This window comes from Ascidiella aspersa, chromosome 7, assembly GCF_963924565.1.
Source record: "Ascidiella aspersa chromosome 7, kaAscAspe10.2, whole genome shotgun sequence".
NCBI classification, from domain to species: Eukaryota; Metazoa; Chordata; class Ascidiacea; order Phlebobranchia; family Ascidiidae; genus Ascidiella; species Ascidiella aspersa.
Window position 1 is genome coordinate 7690429 of NC_139453.1, and position 16322 is coordinate 7706750.

The window sequence follows — 16322 nt, forward strand, 5'->3', positions numbered from 1 at the left end:
CGGGTTTTGGATTTCCCTCAATCGAACTCAACAGATGCGCACTCATAAATGTTAAACGACACCTGGTCAGCAAAAATATTTTTTCGGGTTGATAAATGGCGCTGCATATTGAACGCAAGTTGATACTGCGCACAGGGCAAAAATGCATTTAGTTCAAGGCACAGTTTGAAATGTCCTCGGTAACTATTGATAATTTTAGCCTATTGTTTTTTTAATTAACCGTTGTATAGGAATTTTAATTTTTGTTACCCCGTATTATTGACGTCATGTTACTGCGACACAGTGGTTTTTAAATCGTTACGTCGAATTCCCTTATAAAGCACCTATAATCCAGTTACATATGGAGTTTGTTAACTGAACAACATGACGACCCTTACAATGGGCAAGACGGGAATTCGTTGCAACACCAGCTTGCGTTATCATATGACATTAATTAATAGATTTATTTTTGACAAGTTACGCAAATCTCCCTTAGACAAAAGCTTACCATATTTTTTGATAATCGAGTTCGGTAATCAATACTACTCAAACTGCATAAATTGACATTACCAGGGGCAAATCCAGCGGGGCACGTGGCCATCTTCCCCTAAAAAAATGTATTTTTGCTTATTGGCTTCGTTAAAGCAAAACAAATTTTGCTCCGTGCCAAGTTAGTTTATGTTACTAGTGTAACCCATTTTGATAAATTTGCTTAGCCCAATGGCGCCTAAATCGCACCATCGAAAACACAAGTTTTGTAACTTAAAGCTTTTTAGTAGCGTATGAGAATATATTTTGCTTTGAAAGTAAAGTCTATCACTCTATCCAACCTAAAACTTTAACAAATTAAACGAACTGCTGTGTGGTGTTTTAATCTCACTTATTGATGTCAAGTTATGCGTAACTTTGCGTCGTCGTCTCTAATAAAATTCATGCACGTCAAAATATCCAGACTCTATGCAGCCTATATAACGCCTATAAAGAAAAAAATTATTTCCTTGAACTTTTAAAATTAAAAAAAAGTTAGATTGAAAGCCATTTCTAATTCTTCTACGAAATTGAACGATGGTAAACAACATTTTAAGTTTCTACAATGGGAACTTTTCTCATTAAAATATTTTAGGGCGGTTTGTTTACCAGCTAGCCTACTGTTTGTCCTGTGCGCCTGTTTAGTTTATTTCATAACAGAAAGTCACAGAGAAGCGGTAAATGAAGATACCAAAGATAACTGTTGTCGCCTGACCGTCCTGAATGCATTCCATAGATTCGCGTTAAAACGCCAAAATAGGTCGATTTTACGCCAAGAACTTCTTTGCAAATTCACTAGACTAGACGATATTTTATGCCAAACGACGTCACTGGTGTGGCAAGCATTTTCACGCCTAAGGTTTGGACAGGAAGGCACTGGAGTGCAATAACAGGTAGACGCGTTCTTTGGGCGGTCTCTTGAAGATAGAGTAAAAAAATGTATAGCGATCACAACAAGAGGTAGGACAATACAATAGAAAATGTGAACGATATAGCTTTGAACGATATAGCTACCGGTAGATAGAGAGATACAGAGTTACCAAAATTATTTTTCCCTAATTTTTAATTCAATGCAACATAAAGCACAATGCGATATTTGCATTTTACATATTATGTGAACCGGTATCAAAAAAAAAATACGATTTGGGTGGCTTCTTAGTTATTATAAGTAAAATATCTCAAAATGAAAGAAGACTTTTGTAGAATGCTAACTGTCATATGTGGTTATTTAACGATGAAAAAAAGAGGTTTCAGTTGATAAACCATGGCTTTTCCATTTAATGATTTTCAGCATTAAAAAAAATCCCCTTTTTAGGGGAATTTCCCTCTATTTGTTTTCTAACATTTGGAACAATTTCGTTTGTTATTGTAATATCTTAAATAGCAAATTATTGTTATTTATTAAAGCTTTTTACTAACCCTGATATAACATTTATCTAGTATATAATATTTTCTACGACATGAACAACGAACAACTTGCAATTCAATCTACTTACTTGACAAATGACTTATTGCATGTAAGCGCAGCAGCCCTGTTTTCATAACATAATATGTTACGTTTTTTAATATATCGTTTAACTTTTGTACTTTTACATTTGCCCCAATGTTAACTGTATGTCCAAATTTTGAGTATTAAAAAAAATTGAATGATTTATTTTAAATCTAGCATTATAAAAACATTGTTTAGGTGGAAGTGACATTGTTATTAGCCAATGGCTAATAGCCATTGCAGTACAATAATCATTAATGATCACTTTTTTAATGAATTCGGTTAGTTTGACTTCTTTGAGACACATACAATCTTATAACCCACTCATATACTGTTTTATGTAGTGGGTTTCTTCGATGGAAGAAGCTGACAAATTTATTGAGCAGTTTCAAACTGATACAGAAACTAAATTCATTTCTAGCTGGACAAGAGACTATGGTAAACAGTTAAAAATTTAACTATTTTGGTTACTGTAACAAATTAAGCCCCTGTTTTATTATAGTAAAGCAACAGGGTAGCTTTACCATAGTGCTAATAAAATTGTTTTTCCTGAAATATGTCTGATTAGATTATGTATGTTAAATTATAGAAATTTGCGCTGCTCTAGAATCCTACCACAACGCACATTACTTAGGTTAGGTTGGGTCAAGTATTATTATTAAATAATGAATATACTAATACTTGGCCCACCCACCTCCAAACGCTAGTTCGCACCCTAACTTAAAATCGTGCGTTGATTTAAACATTGTGGTAGGATTATAGACCAGCGCCTACATCTTATATTTTAAACAATTTATACTGCTTATATACCTTAATTTAGAACACAAACATGGAAAAATCTGGTGGATCAATTCTTTGAAAGTTCCTTATATCATATTAAAAACCACTGTTTTGGAATGCCAGTATGGAAAAGACAGAAGTAAATCCAAGAATGACAAAAGAAGCAGAAACGCAGTGAGCACTGTACTTGAGCCTGAGTCAAAGATTAAAACCTAACTTAATAAAAGTGATTAAAGTTTATTACTCCATTAACCGCTAAACCAAAAAAATAAACTTAAGATTCCTAACGCAATTATGTATAAAGTTTATTATTAGATGTTGTTGTTCTGTTGCATACTATGTGGTTTCGAAACTGTTTGCCTCTGCATCTGCACTAAGGTTCCTCTTTTTCACTCTCAGGAAACAGGATTAAAAAATAAAATTCTCGGGAATACTGACGAAAAAATTATACCTAATTAGGTCATTAAGATGTTTAAAATAATTTTATATTCGCTCCAAACATTTATGTTCTGTATAGTATTGCTTCTGCAGTCTTACAAGACCTTCTCGCAGTGTTGCAATGACTTGAGTCAATGACTTGACTTAAGTCACTGTTTTCAAACGACTTGACTTGACTTAAGTCATTTGGAAAAAAATGACTTGACTTGACTTAGGTCTTTCGGACAAATGACTTGACTTGACTTTAGTCATTTGGACAAATGACTTGGGTTACAATGAAGCGTTTTTTCAAGTATTTTTTTTTTTTTTTACTGGGACTTGACTTGTTATTTATTCAAAAACACTTGGCTTGGACTTAAGTTGTTTTACAAATGACTTGACTCGAACTTAAGTCAATTTAAAATGACTTGTTTACAACACTGCCTTCTCATAATAAAGGCTGCACCCTTATTTGTTTTTATTTAAAAAAAGCGCATACAGGGCGCAGTTTTAATGGCAGAATAAATTTAATTCGTTTTTTTTTTCCGCTGGTAGGCACAAATAAATGCAACTACTTTAATAGGTTTGGTAATAATTTTTTTATGTCAGTTGAAAAACGACAAGTTTTGCTATGTTGCCGAAAAACAGGATTATAAAAAAATTTGCTGAGATTCGGGATCATTAATTCACGGCAAATCAGAATTTCCCGTCAAAACATTCCCGGAGAGGAACCCTACTCTGCGCCTTTCATGACAAGTTTGATAAATCTATTGATTTTTTAAATGAATATTATTTAGAACAAAGACCTAGGACCGAAGAAATTTAAATCTCCAGAATGGCGATCAAAAAAAGTTAACTGTCCTGCCAAACTGCGAATCCAAAAGGTTATAAAATTTGAGCAATTTAAGGTGGGTCTACAGAAATCACTTGATTACTGGTAAAAGTTAAGGAATTAGTTTGTCAGATAGAACAAGGTGTGTATAGTGTATTAATTTATAATATTTTTGTAAATTAATACACTTTTCATACCTTGTAACTTTACCTTATTTAAGAGGCGGTTAATTAGCTCTTATGCATACTAACTGAAAAAAATCACACAGCTAAAATATATGACCAAGCGCAATAAAGAGAAGGCAAGTTTGGAGTTAAAAAAGGCTCTCACCGATGAACCTCATCACATTCTTAAAGAACACGGATGTTTAATTACACTTCCATCAGGAAACTCACATTCGGGACATCCCGTAAAAGAGATAGAGGTAAGAAAAAAAGTGATAAAACTAAAAAACCCTCCTGCAAATACTTTTTTATAGGTTTTCTTTAAGCAGGAATTTGAAAAGTGTTTTAAAATGTATATTAAGTTTTAAAGTGTTGGCTGCTTATTGCAATATGTTTAAGGTTTCCTCAACTATTTTGTTGCAATGTAGAGACTAAAATGTGTGTTTGTTTGCTTTTCAGGCCAATAAAACATTTCAAAGTGAAATTGAACATGTAGTTGAAATAGAACAGTCACTTGAAATCAAACACATCAACGAAAGTCAACAAACAGAGAAAAACAAGGGGGTTTGTCTGGCGTTTGACCTTTCCGATTCTCCGCCACTCGTTCAAAGATGCTCCAACCTTCTCGGGGAAATTCAATGTGTTCTGCACGACTCTCCAGAAGAGGTACTAGAAACAACCGAAAGGGGACTTCTCAATATACTGCAACGACTTGAAATGTGTCGAAACATTGAGTACCACCCTTTGAAATGAAAAGCTGATGTTTTAACAACCGACAAAAACCTCCCTAATAAACTAAAGAGAAATTCGCCTTTGAAAATTGCCTATGAAACGAATATAAATTTCATAAAGTAATCCCTGTGGAATCAATTTTTTGAAGACTATAAGCACTTTTTTTTTAATTTCTAACTGAGGAATTAACCAAACAGTCTATAACTGAACAACTTTTATAAATGCTAATAGGGATGCATTTTTTCTAGTTCTTATGGCATAAACAAATCATGATATTTTTTTAATGCAACACAATTTTAATCACTGTGCTATTTTTTTAATCGTAGATAAGTATAATAAAATTATCAAATTTGGGTAACACTCTTAAATAAAATTGTTAGCTTTCATAAAATACATTTTGTGTCTATTGAACATTTCAACTAATTTTCTACTCAGAAGTGGCGTTTCTATAAAATATTTCTATGCAAAAATGCCTGTGCTGTTTGTATTTTCCAGTATGTGGCTATTTGTTTATTACTTTTATTTCAATAAAGATGTTGGTTTAATATTCGTTTCTGCTAAGCTTCAATGATAAGCAATTAGGTTTAGTAGTTTCTATAAAAGTATTTTTTTTTTTTTTTTAGTATTTTCCCTTTTTCAATTATGTGATGACAAATTAGAATATTTTCAATCTGTTAGGTGCTAAAAATAAGTACCTGTCTTGCCTAATAGATATAAGTATCCTTTGATTTCAGTAGCCTAGAACAGAAGTTAGCAAACCTTGGTAAACAAGAGTTTTGGGGTAAGCGAGTTCAGTTTACTGGCACTGTGAAAATTTACTTTAGTATAATTGTGATTTAAAAAAACATGAATTTTTTTACTAAACCACAGCGTTTAAAGCTAATACGACCGCGATGCGACTCTTATGTTTTGCTGCAAACATCAGCAAATCACCGTTATTGGGATGTTAATATAAGTAGAAAACTATTAAATATTGCACTATAACAAACGTTTTCTTTTTGAAATATTTTTTGCCCTTTAGTTCAATCATAACAACAGAGCTTTTACACTTGATTTGAGACGTTACTGGCTGCTAATATTTAACTGTAAAGAATTTCAGTTTACACACTGATATGCTGATTATGTAAGCCAAGAAAATTTAATAAAATTAAAAAAAAAAAAAACACCTAAAAAGGTGTTTCGTCTCAAAATTCATTATTTTTAAGGGGTTCTTCATAGATGTGACCGCAGGGGCATCTTTTTTGCTTTGCATCTATTTTAAGACTTAATCATAAATGTATATAACAATAACCACATATATATTTATTAATGGGAAAACATCAAAACTTTTTGCTAAATGCTTTAATCTGGTTGAAAATGGTCAGTACTAAAATCAACTTGAAAGATAAGTGATATTTAATTTTTCACAAATATTTTTTCCACAAGAGATTTTCAACTCACTACATCTTCAAACTTGTAACCTGCTCTCACAAAAAATGAACCAAATACGAATAGCAGATTATTTAATTAGAAAACAGAGGGTTATCCAAACAACAGAGTTCTTTAGCGACCACTTCAGCTCCAAGTGCCGGCAGAAATCCACCATAGTCAGGGTTGTTTTTCTGGTGCTTCTGTTGTATATGGCGTTGTAGTGAACTTGACTAAATAAAACACAAGCATGTTGTTTTATAATGCTATATTACGTTAATGGAAAGGATATATACACACCAGGTGATAAAGAAACCGGCCAGTATATTAAATATTTTTATTCCAATTCTAAAACAAAATATTTTAGTGATTTAGAATTTTACCTGACTAAACGTTTGGTCACAAAGGGAACAAGAATATGGTTTAATCTTTGTGTGGCATTTGTAGTGCTTGGTTAGGGTTGACTTTTCCCGAAAAGATTTTGTGCAAATTGTACACTTAAATGGCTTGATACCTGAGATGTAATAAAAACTTGGTAAAACAAGCAAATTACTAATAATTAACAATATAACTAAAAGCTATGCAAAAATGAGATACTGACATCTAGTTGAATAATATTACACAACTATTACATCAATTTAGTCTAAATCAACTATAACCGAAGTGTTATTTTAGATTGATTGTGAAATATAGATTGTGTATATTTTGAGGGCATCTCAAGTTTTACTGCATTTTTTAATTGAAGCTTAATAGCCAAGAAAAAAATATGTACAAAACTAATTCAGACATTTTATTCACATATAAACCTAATATTTTAGACAAAGAGCATCGCAATCTGATCCAATACCAAATGATGTCACCATTGTGATTAAATAGGCAAAATAGTTGACATTGAAATGTTTAACTGTGGATTTTTCTGGCTTATTACACCAAAATTTGCATTCCTGTTAAAAGGTTTTGAACAGTTATGTCCAGTGTCAACCTACTATTTCCTTCCTATATCAATTTGGTTTCATACCAGAACAGATACCACACTGGTAATCAGGCATGTACCAATACTTCAAATCTAGTATAAGCTCTGATCCGATATTTGGGACATCCCTACCACTGAGTAGAGACCAACAACATTAATACCAACCTTTGTGAATGTTGCGGTGGTTTTCAAGGTTTTGCTTTGTCTGGAAACTTTTTTCGCACTTATCACAGCTAAAGGGTCTTCCTTTGTGGTTCTTGTGAACAATGGTATGGACCCTTAGTGCTTGCTGTGTGATAAAAGATTTCCCACATATTCCGCAATGAAACTCTTTGACAACACTGAACAGGAGATTTTTCAATTGTTTGGCTACTTTGATGCAGGGCAAACTTTAAACCAACAATCAACAACAATTTAAAAAAAATAGTAATAACATGGTGGTTTATTTTACCTGTGCGTTTTTAGGTGGTAATCAAAGTGTGATTTTGTGCCAAAATGTTTTTGACAAACAACGCAAGTAAAAGCAGAATCGTTTAATCTCAGTGGAGACATTTTGTTTGCTTCTTTTTCTTTTTGTTGGCTTTGTTGAGTTTCATTTTCAGCAGAAGGTACATTGCTTGATTGGGCTAGATTTAGATTATCTTCGACACGCATTACAACAGGCATTGTTTTATTTAAGCTCATTGCAAATTCAAGCAGCGACTTATTACTGTCAATCATCTTTAGCAGATTTTTATTGATTATATCACAGTTGCTATCCTAATAAGTACAAAATACTATTTTTTTTTAATTGTAATTTGTGACCCTTTAACTTGGCTTTAATGACTTAAGTCCGAGTCAAATATTTTCCAAAATAACTTAAGTCTAGGTCACGTCTCTGTCAATCATTTCTGAAATTAAAACGTTAAACTATTAAAATTGGTAACCTCATTCAATAGAGAGCATTACCTCAACTAAAAAATAACACAAACACAACGTAAAGCAAGCTAATTGTTTTATAAATAAATCAATTGTATTTTAAAATATTGGATGACACCACTTCATTTTAAACCAAGTCATTTGATACAATGACTTAAGTCCACGACAAGTCGTTTGCTAAAAATACTTGAATCTAATCACGTCACTTTAAAACATAACTAAATAAAGGACTGGTGTCTAGTTTTTTGCTTATTTTAGTTTCTTTCTCATTATTCTTTATCATATTGCAATTTTAACGAATAATCACAGTCCAGGGGCGTATCAAGAAAATCAAAAGGGGGGTTTTCAAATTTTTAACTTAGGGAATTCCCCTTTTTTACACTGGTGATGGTATGAGGCATTAAATAGCGATTTGTAAAAGTTATCAGACACAGTCAATTAACGTCGACCAAAGCGAACTTTTACGACGCAAAGCGAACTCGTGCGTCGAAACCGCATAAGGTGCAATCGTTTAGCCTACTACAGGTGAAAAACTAAACCAAGACGGTGAAGTATGTGCGATTGATTTTGGTAGAATCATGTTTAGACTATGAACAGCGCATTTTCCTAAGTTTTATTTACGGAACCACGCTAAATTACAAGCACAACTTTCGCCACCTGCAATACCAAACGAAGATCGTTTTTACCGGGCGTTATTCGATTAGCGCGACATCTGCGCCAAGCAGTGTGCCGAATCATAAAATGCAAGCTGCGGTCGAGGGAAAATATGTTGTGTTAATTGCACACTATACACGTGGTCTAAGGATGTGCTTATAGAGAATAATTTTGCGGTATTAATCATTACGTAAAAAGGGCCATATTGAAAGTCACAGTTAACCACCTCTTAAGGCACTGGCCCTAGCCTTTTTTTGCTAGCTCTCTAGCGCCCCCGCACGTTTCAAATCCTTATTTACTTGTATTATTTCATACTTCATTTCTCGCCATATACCATAAAACACTGTCGGTAAAAGGCCTCACACGCACACTAAACATACACATAAAATCACAATGTAACTGCAACATAGATGATTTCATGTTTTTACTCAACAAGATCGAGCCATTCTCCACAAACATAAAATCAATCATTGGCTTCTGAACTCTGAACAAAAATCAAAGTCTTTTTCGCTTATCACTCCCGGATAGAGCAACCAAAAACAAAATACAGGTTTGCTAGGAATATATTTCCTAAAATGTTTAGAGCATTGGTTTCAAACCTGAAGGTTGTGCCTTCCAAAGTCGTAAGTAGCTGCCTTGTAGTATATGTCAAAACAAAAAACGACACAGAAAAATATTTATATATGAATTTCGCAGTTCAATAAAAACAAAGTTTCATATGTACAAACTTCTTTATGTAAATAATTCTGGTGAAACTTATGCTTTTCAGGCAACATTGTTTTGTATTGAGTATTAAGATTCACCAATGCAGGCCCTTTTTGAACTGATTTATTATGGTGATTGCCCCACATCCGTGTATGCATATTGCTAACCCAGTGTCAATAAACTACAGCAAAATTTCTCAAACTGTGCTTTGCGTCGTCCTGCTGCGTCGATTTTGTCTTTCAAGCGTATCGGCCTCAACCATTTAATAAAATACTTCCAGATATTGTCAAAAACAAAATACAGGAAACATTAAAACACGGACTAGAACTTGAAGAGACTATCTAACCATCACATCATCTGACCCATCCAAAACCTTAACCAAATCACTTTATACCCACTCCCGTGTGAATGCGGAGACGGCGAAATAGTAGAGATAGCCAAAAAATAGAATTGGGGTAAACTTAAAAAAGTATTCACTGTACACACAAGGAACATCCAACTTTTCGCAATGGCTTCACTCAACTCTTCTTTGAAGACCTTAACATCAAAAAAATACCAGACGAGAAAAGAAAATACATCACCAACATGTCCAAAATGTGGAAAACATGGGCACTGGTCCAACCAGTATCCAAACCCAAAATCAACCGCCATTATCGACAAACGGCAATCATCTGACAAAACCACAAATTTTTGAGGAGGGAAAAAACAAATTTAAACACCGAACGCCAAAGTATAATTCACAAATTAAAAAAATAGAAATAAACAAATTTCAAGGTCACAAAATTAGATCAAAAATATTGGCAACAGTGCAAAGCCGAGCTAAGAGTTTTTTTAAAGTTAGAGCAAACAAATAAAATTACAACGGGAATTTGTCAACTAAAACAGGAAACAGGCCAAATTACTACCCAACCAGAAGTAATAGAAAATATAATTCATAAATATTACTCCAATCTTTGGGGGGAAAAAAAGATCCTCTCTTGTTGAAACCTCCCTTTACTACTTATGGATCCGTTCACTAAATAGATCCTAATTTTCTATTGATTAAGTAGCCTTATAAGTTATAACTATTTTGCAATAAACTGTAGAATAATCTTCTGAATATGACCAGACCTTACTGCACAATAATTATAACTTACTATTTAATCATTATATTTTTCATTTCAATCCTTATTTTTATCTTAATTTGGTGTTGATATCAAACGTTTTGGCTCACTGGAGGGTAAAAGAGGCATAGTTGATATAATGATACCAAAAAAACATAAACAATTTATATCTGAAAATTTTGCCCAAAAAAGACAGAAGCTACCACAAGGATAGATGTAAAAGAAAACTTTCTTGAATTATCAAAACTAAAACGTTCACGTTCTTATTTAAAATAAAAAAGCAAACAGATGACGAAACACCGTCTCAGAAGATACGACTTTTATTTTATCTTTCTTTTAGGTTTGCTAATCTGTGTTTACTGTTTTTTTTTTAATTCAAGGTGACGACATTGCAATATTTCTGCGAAGGTAATTTGTCTTCAATAAACAATTTATTTTGGGAACTTTGGAAAAAGAGTAGGCCTTTATCTTAGAAGCTTAGAAGATAATGTAAAGACAGAAAGGACCCGCAAGCACTGACTGAACCCAACAAACGATTTCACCAGGACAACAACATGCGAGCGAAAAACCACCAAAAGATACGGGTTAACGAAGCGACATTCAACCTAAGAAAAGAGAAGCCAATAGTGAATAGTCCAACTGAAGTACAAGTCAAAGTAAATCAAAGCACCACAAACCTAGAAAGAAATCATAACCAAGGCAGTAACACTAATTTATCGTAGAATTGTAGCTTTCAAATTAATGTTTTTTTTTAATTATAAAAACCTTCTTATGTTTTTTAAATATGGGTGTAATTAGTTTTTTGCCTGTACTTCTTGACCTCGACGTTGAACCTAACTTGCGTTATAAAAAAAATAAAGTAAAAAAAACACTGCGTTGTCGCTTACATGAAACGTTGTAATTTTAATAATAGTATTTTAATTCATATTTTAACGAGAATTAACCAACAAACTAAAGTTTAAACGCAGACTACTTGTTAACGAAAAACAAATATTAGTGGTTTCCTAGATGCCCAACAATAAAAAGTAAACGAACTTAGTTTAACTTTGTACAGTGGCAATATCGTAGCTGGTGAGGTTTATCCGAGGCGCTTCTGCAAAAATATGAATGCGAAAAACAATAAAAACGAAAATAATAACTTTTAATTCTCACTGTCTGCTTTGGACACTGAGAAACTCTCTTCGTAGCAAACCAACAAACGAACGTTTAATTGAGGATTACTTAAATCTAAATTTTAGGTTAGAAGATGTCTTCTTCAAGGTCTGCGAAGTACCCTCACACGCACAATAAACATTCAAATAAAATCACAATTAGACCATTTCATGTTCATACTCAACAAGATCAAACCATTCTGCACAAACGTAAAATCAATCATTGGCTGCCGAACACTCAACAAAAGCCAAAATATCTTTCGACTAACACTACTGGATACAACAACCAAAAACAAACTACACGAAACTTTAAAAGCCGGACTAGTACTTGAAGACTACCTTACCATCACATCTTTTGACCCATCCAAAACCCTAACCAAAATCACTTTATACCCATTTCCTTGCGAATGGGGAGACGGCGAAACATTAGAGATAGCTAAAAAATACAATTGGGGTAAACTCAAAAAAATTCACCAAAAACAAAAAACAAAAAAATTCACCACTGTACACACAAAGAATATCCCACTATTCGAAATGGCTACACTCAACTCTTCTTCGAAGACCTTAATATCAAAAAAATACCGGATGAAATTACAATTAACCGACTGAAAATATATATAATCAAACAACCAAAAGAAAATACTTCACCAAAATGTGGAAAACCTGGACACTGGTCTAACCAGTGCCCAAAATCAATTTCAACCACAATAAACGACGAATGCCAATCAGCTGACAAAACTCCGCCATTGCAACCTGAAACTATCCAACCTCCACCATTTAACGAAAAGTTACCCCCTGCTACCTCGACACCCATAAACCTAAAAACAAACTCAGAAAAACAACCTCCATCCAACTCCTTGATTACCATAACAGATGACGATGAAACCTCCTCTACTCATGAAGAAACAAAACCTCCAAACCCAAAATCCTTCGAAAAACCTACAGAAATAGCTCAAAATACAGGACAAGCAACGCAGGATAAAAACAAACCTCACCCAATACTTAAAACATCAACACGGGCCCATGGAACTCCAGCTAAAATGAAGACGACAAAGAAGAACAAACCTGGAAAACAACCAAAACAAAACATAAACATACTTAAAACAACAAAACAATACTATCACTACTATCTTTATAATTATCACCTTTAACTTTTTCAATTCACCTTCCACTTTTATTCGTATTATTTCTTGTATATATGCCAAACTTAATGTCCTTCATTTTTTGTTGCACCTCTAATGTAATATCATTGAAACGCCCCACAAATAGCAATAAAACCACCGGCAGCTGGCCGAAGATGCATAAAACATATCATGAGGCCACCCATACCCCATCCATTATCCACCGGCGCCTTCCCTTCCTGTATGAATTCCGTGCCTTTCCTCTTCGAAGTATTGGTAGACGGTTGTCCGGAGGTGGAGGCCCTCACTTAAACAAATTTTTTGGTTACTATATACCAATAATTTTTATTCTGAGTTTTTTGCCTAAAAAAATGAAAAATAATTTCACGTTATTTAGTTTTCCCCAATTTTTTTCAAATGGTTTGCTTTATTAAATCAATCACAATTTACCAAACTCATTAAAGCAGGACATTTTAGTTAATTTTTGCTACACTTTCGACCAACAAACGAAAGTTTTTTCAAACAGTTTATAAGCTTAATTTAACACAAAGATTTTGCATTACAACAAGCTAATAACACCTGACTTGTGGTTTTTGGGCGCAGCAAATTGCTCCCGTTAAGAGCTTCACTGGATGGGAATGTATTTGGCAACTCGGTTAATTGCTTACTGTCAATTGTTGCTTGCTAGCATCAAGTTTGGCGGTGAATTAATCTGCATGCAGGAAGTCTGAAATTGTCAGAATAAATAATGAATACTGAATAGAATTAACGACTGATAAATATTAAAAAAAATTCCCAGGGATTTTTTCTGATAAAAAAAATTCCCGGGGATTTTTTCTGGGAAATCCCCGGGGATTTTTTTTTCAAAATTCGCAAAATTGAAAAAAAAAATCAAAAAATCTTTAAAGTCGTTTTTTGGCTTTATTTTAAGTGTTAGGGGGCTGAAACTTTACCATGTTGTTTCTACGCCTAAGGCGCATCTACACACCAAGTTTCATCCAAATCGGAGAAGGTCGATTTTTAAAAAATGCCAAAAATCGCGTTTTTTTGGATAATTTTTATAAAAAAATGTCTATTTCTCGTTAAATATAAAGAATTGGACTATATAAGTATCACCGTTGGATTCATATTGTCCTAGCGCATCTTCTGTAAAAATTTCAGCCAAATCGGAGTAGGTCGAAAATAATTCGAAAAAAATCGCTGGTATATGAGCGTCGAAATTGGCCAATTTTGCCGATTTAGCCCTATGTTATAAGATAGGGAATACTGATGATGTGAAATGCGCTATAACAAATAGTCGAGCGTTATATCAAACAAACACATCTCGTTCTTATAACTATTTGTAGGCTGCGACAAGCTTTATGTCGCCAACCTGTTATTTAGAAGTCGTTTTGGGAAAAAATTGTTTTGAAATCCAACTTAAGATGAACTGTGTATATACACCAGAAGTATTTTAACCACCAATCTTTAGAATCCACAAACGCTACTGTTTTTGAGAAAATGACTTCAGAATGAATAAATGATAATTTGCGGTTTCTCGAAGTGCGTTTGGAGAAACTGCGAATATTTCGGCTGGCTAATAATTTTTTTTTTATTATTTGTTAGTATAAAACAAATGTAAGTTTTTTTTTAATTTAAGTTCGTTTTTTTTTCGAAAATGTCTTAGTTTATTTAGCCGAGTTTTTGGTGAGAGTTGTTGTTTGTAGGCGCTATGTTACCTTTGTAGTATTCTCCCACATCAAGAAAATTACGTTTTTGGTTTATGAAACAATCGTTTTCAGTGACTTCCACTCGTTCCAATGTAGAGTAGTAGTAGTAACTAACAACAATCAACCTGCAACCAACTAACTATAATGTCACATGACTTATGAGCAGTCTTCTTCCAATCGCGCAACGAAGTAAAAAAGTTGCTTAACGGACAAGCTCACCCAAGGGCTTGCCGATAGGTCAAGCAGCACTTCGCCAATCTTGAAGATATCTTAAAACCTTAAATTACGTTTTAAGTAATCCTCGATTAAACTTTCGTTTGTTGGTTGGCGACGAAGAGCTTAGTTTCTCAATAAGAGAAATAAACAGTGAGAATTCAAAGTTGTTATTTTCGTTTCTATCGTTTTTCACATTTATATTTTTGCAGAAGCCGCTTTCACAGTTTGAAGCAAATGATGTCAGTTGACTAAAAAGTTAAAACAAACACTTTCAATTTTACTTTTAAACGTTACTTATGAAGTCCACAATGTAATGTGGGTATAACATTCTTTTCTTCTTTAATTAATGGGGGTATAACATTTTTTTGTTCTTTAATTAATGGGCCGTATAACAGCTTATTTTTATTTTAACTAGTAATAATCGCGCCTCAGTTAAACCTTTCAGGCAATAAACTCAGATTAAAATTATTGGTATTAAAACAACCAAAAGTTATACCCATGTTAATGCTTTAAGCTACCGATTATTTATTAGAGTGAATGGGAGAGCTACCACCTCCGGACAACCATTTCATCCAACAAAGGAGAGGTACGGAATCCATATTGGGGAGGCGCCGCGCCGGGTTGTATAGTTGTTGTTGGCCACCTAGCTAGCGGATAAACAATTATTTTTCGTTAACAAGTAATCTGCGTTTAAACTTTCGTTTGTTGGTTGATTCTCGTTAAAATATGAATCAAAATTATAAAAAATACATTATTATGAAAATTACAACGTTTCACGTAAGCGAGGACGCAGTGTTTTTTTTTTTAACTGCAAAACATGTCTGCAGATGCAAGACATAATGAAAGTTATAACTAATGTCTAATATCATGCTTTGCTGCTGAATTTCGAAGTTGGGTATCAAAAAAGTAAAATAAACCATTATTATAGCTTCACAAACTTTGGTTTTGCGAAACACGAACAGAAACACGATTTATGACTTGGCTGGCTGGCCTGTCCTGTCGTTTGTACGATGTTCCATAAATATGTGCGACGTTGACAATCGTTAGGCAAAGACGGCAAACTGTGGGCCGCAGAGCCAATTTTAGTGGGCCGTGAGTCACTTTTGAATTGCTTAGTTTTATAATGCATTTGTGGGCCGCGTGATAGTCGTGCATTCATAGCACTTTTTTTTTAAGTTGGTGTGGCATATAATTTGTAAATTGACTTAGCTTGGAAAGACCCGCGTGCCAAATGTGGTAGCCTGTCCAACTATATTTTTTGCCAACTTAAACTGTAAGTAATTGAAAATATTTTCGCGCTTCGCGAGTATATTCTTCGTTTTATATTATGTTTTACATTATGATATGGCAGTGTTTTGGGCACCAATGCGCCGTGTAATATTTCACCTTAAAATCAAATATCAATCCGTCGCTTTTTCGTAGTGTTTTTTTTCCCCATACTTTC

General features: G+C 33.6%; 2 protein-coding genes across 2 annotated transcripts; one reads left to right on the top strand and one right to left on the bottom strand.

Annotated features, from left to right (window-relative positions):
* Positions 1-1936: 1936 nt before the first annotated feature.
* LOC146137511 (uncharacterized) lies at positions 1937-5406 on the top strand. Its single transcript, XM_083394245.1, has 6 exons — positions 1937-2024; positions 2341-2434; positions 2817-2950; positions 3991-4101; positions 4294-4449; positions 4649-5406. Exons 1-6 carry the CDS (start codon positions 1968-1970, stop codon positions 4940-4942), a joined length of 846 nt encoding a protein of 281 aa, XP_083250371.1. The 5' UTR covers positions 1937-1967; the 3' UTR covers positions 4943-5406.
* Positions 5407-6423: 1017 nt separating this feature from the next.
* LOC146137512 (uncharacterized) lies at positions 6424-8028 on the bottom strand. Its single transcript, XM_083394370.1, has 4 exons — positions 7753-8028; positions 7467-7642; positions 6712-6842; positions 6424-6561 (listed from the first exon to the last, which is right to left on the bottom strand). Exons 1-4 carry the CDS (start codon positions 8019-8021, stop codon positions 6424-6426), a joined length of 714 nt encoding a protein of 237 aa, XP_083250496.1. The 5' UTR covers positions 8022-8028.
* Positions 8029-16322: the final 8294 nt, after the last annotated feature.

Excerpts from the sequence above, each read along its gene's own strand:
- LOC146137511 (XM_083394245.1), top strand. The coding sequence starts at position 1,968 with ATGAACAACGAACAACTTGCAATTCAATCTACTTACTTGACAAATGAC. Across the intron at positions 2,951-3,990 it reads ACAAAAGAAGCAGAAACGCA|AACAAAGACCTAGGACCGAA; the intron begins GTGAGCACTGTA and ends AATATTATTTAG. Across the intron at positions 4,450-4,648 it reads ATCCCGTAAAAGAGATAGAG|GCCAATAAAACATTTCAAAG; the intron begins GTAAGAAAAAAA and ends TTTGCTTTTCAG.
- LOC146137512 (XM_083394370.1), bottom strand. The coding sequence starts at position 8,021 with ATGATTGACAGTAATAAGTCGCTGCTTGAATTTGCAATGAGCTTAAAT. Across the intron at positions 7,643-7,752 it reads TACCACCTAAAAACGCACAG|TGTTGTCAAAGAGTTTCATT; the intron begins GTAAAATAAACC and ends TCTCCTGTTCAG. Across the intron at positions 6,562-6,711 it reads GTGACCAAACGTTTAGTCAG|TCAAGTTCACTACAACGCCA; the intron begins GTAAAATTCTAA and ends TGTTTTATTTAG.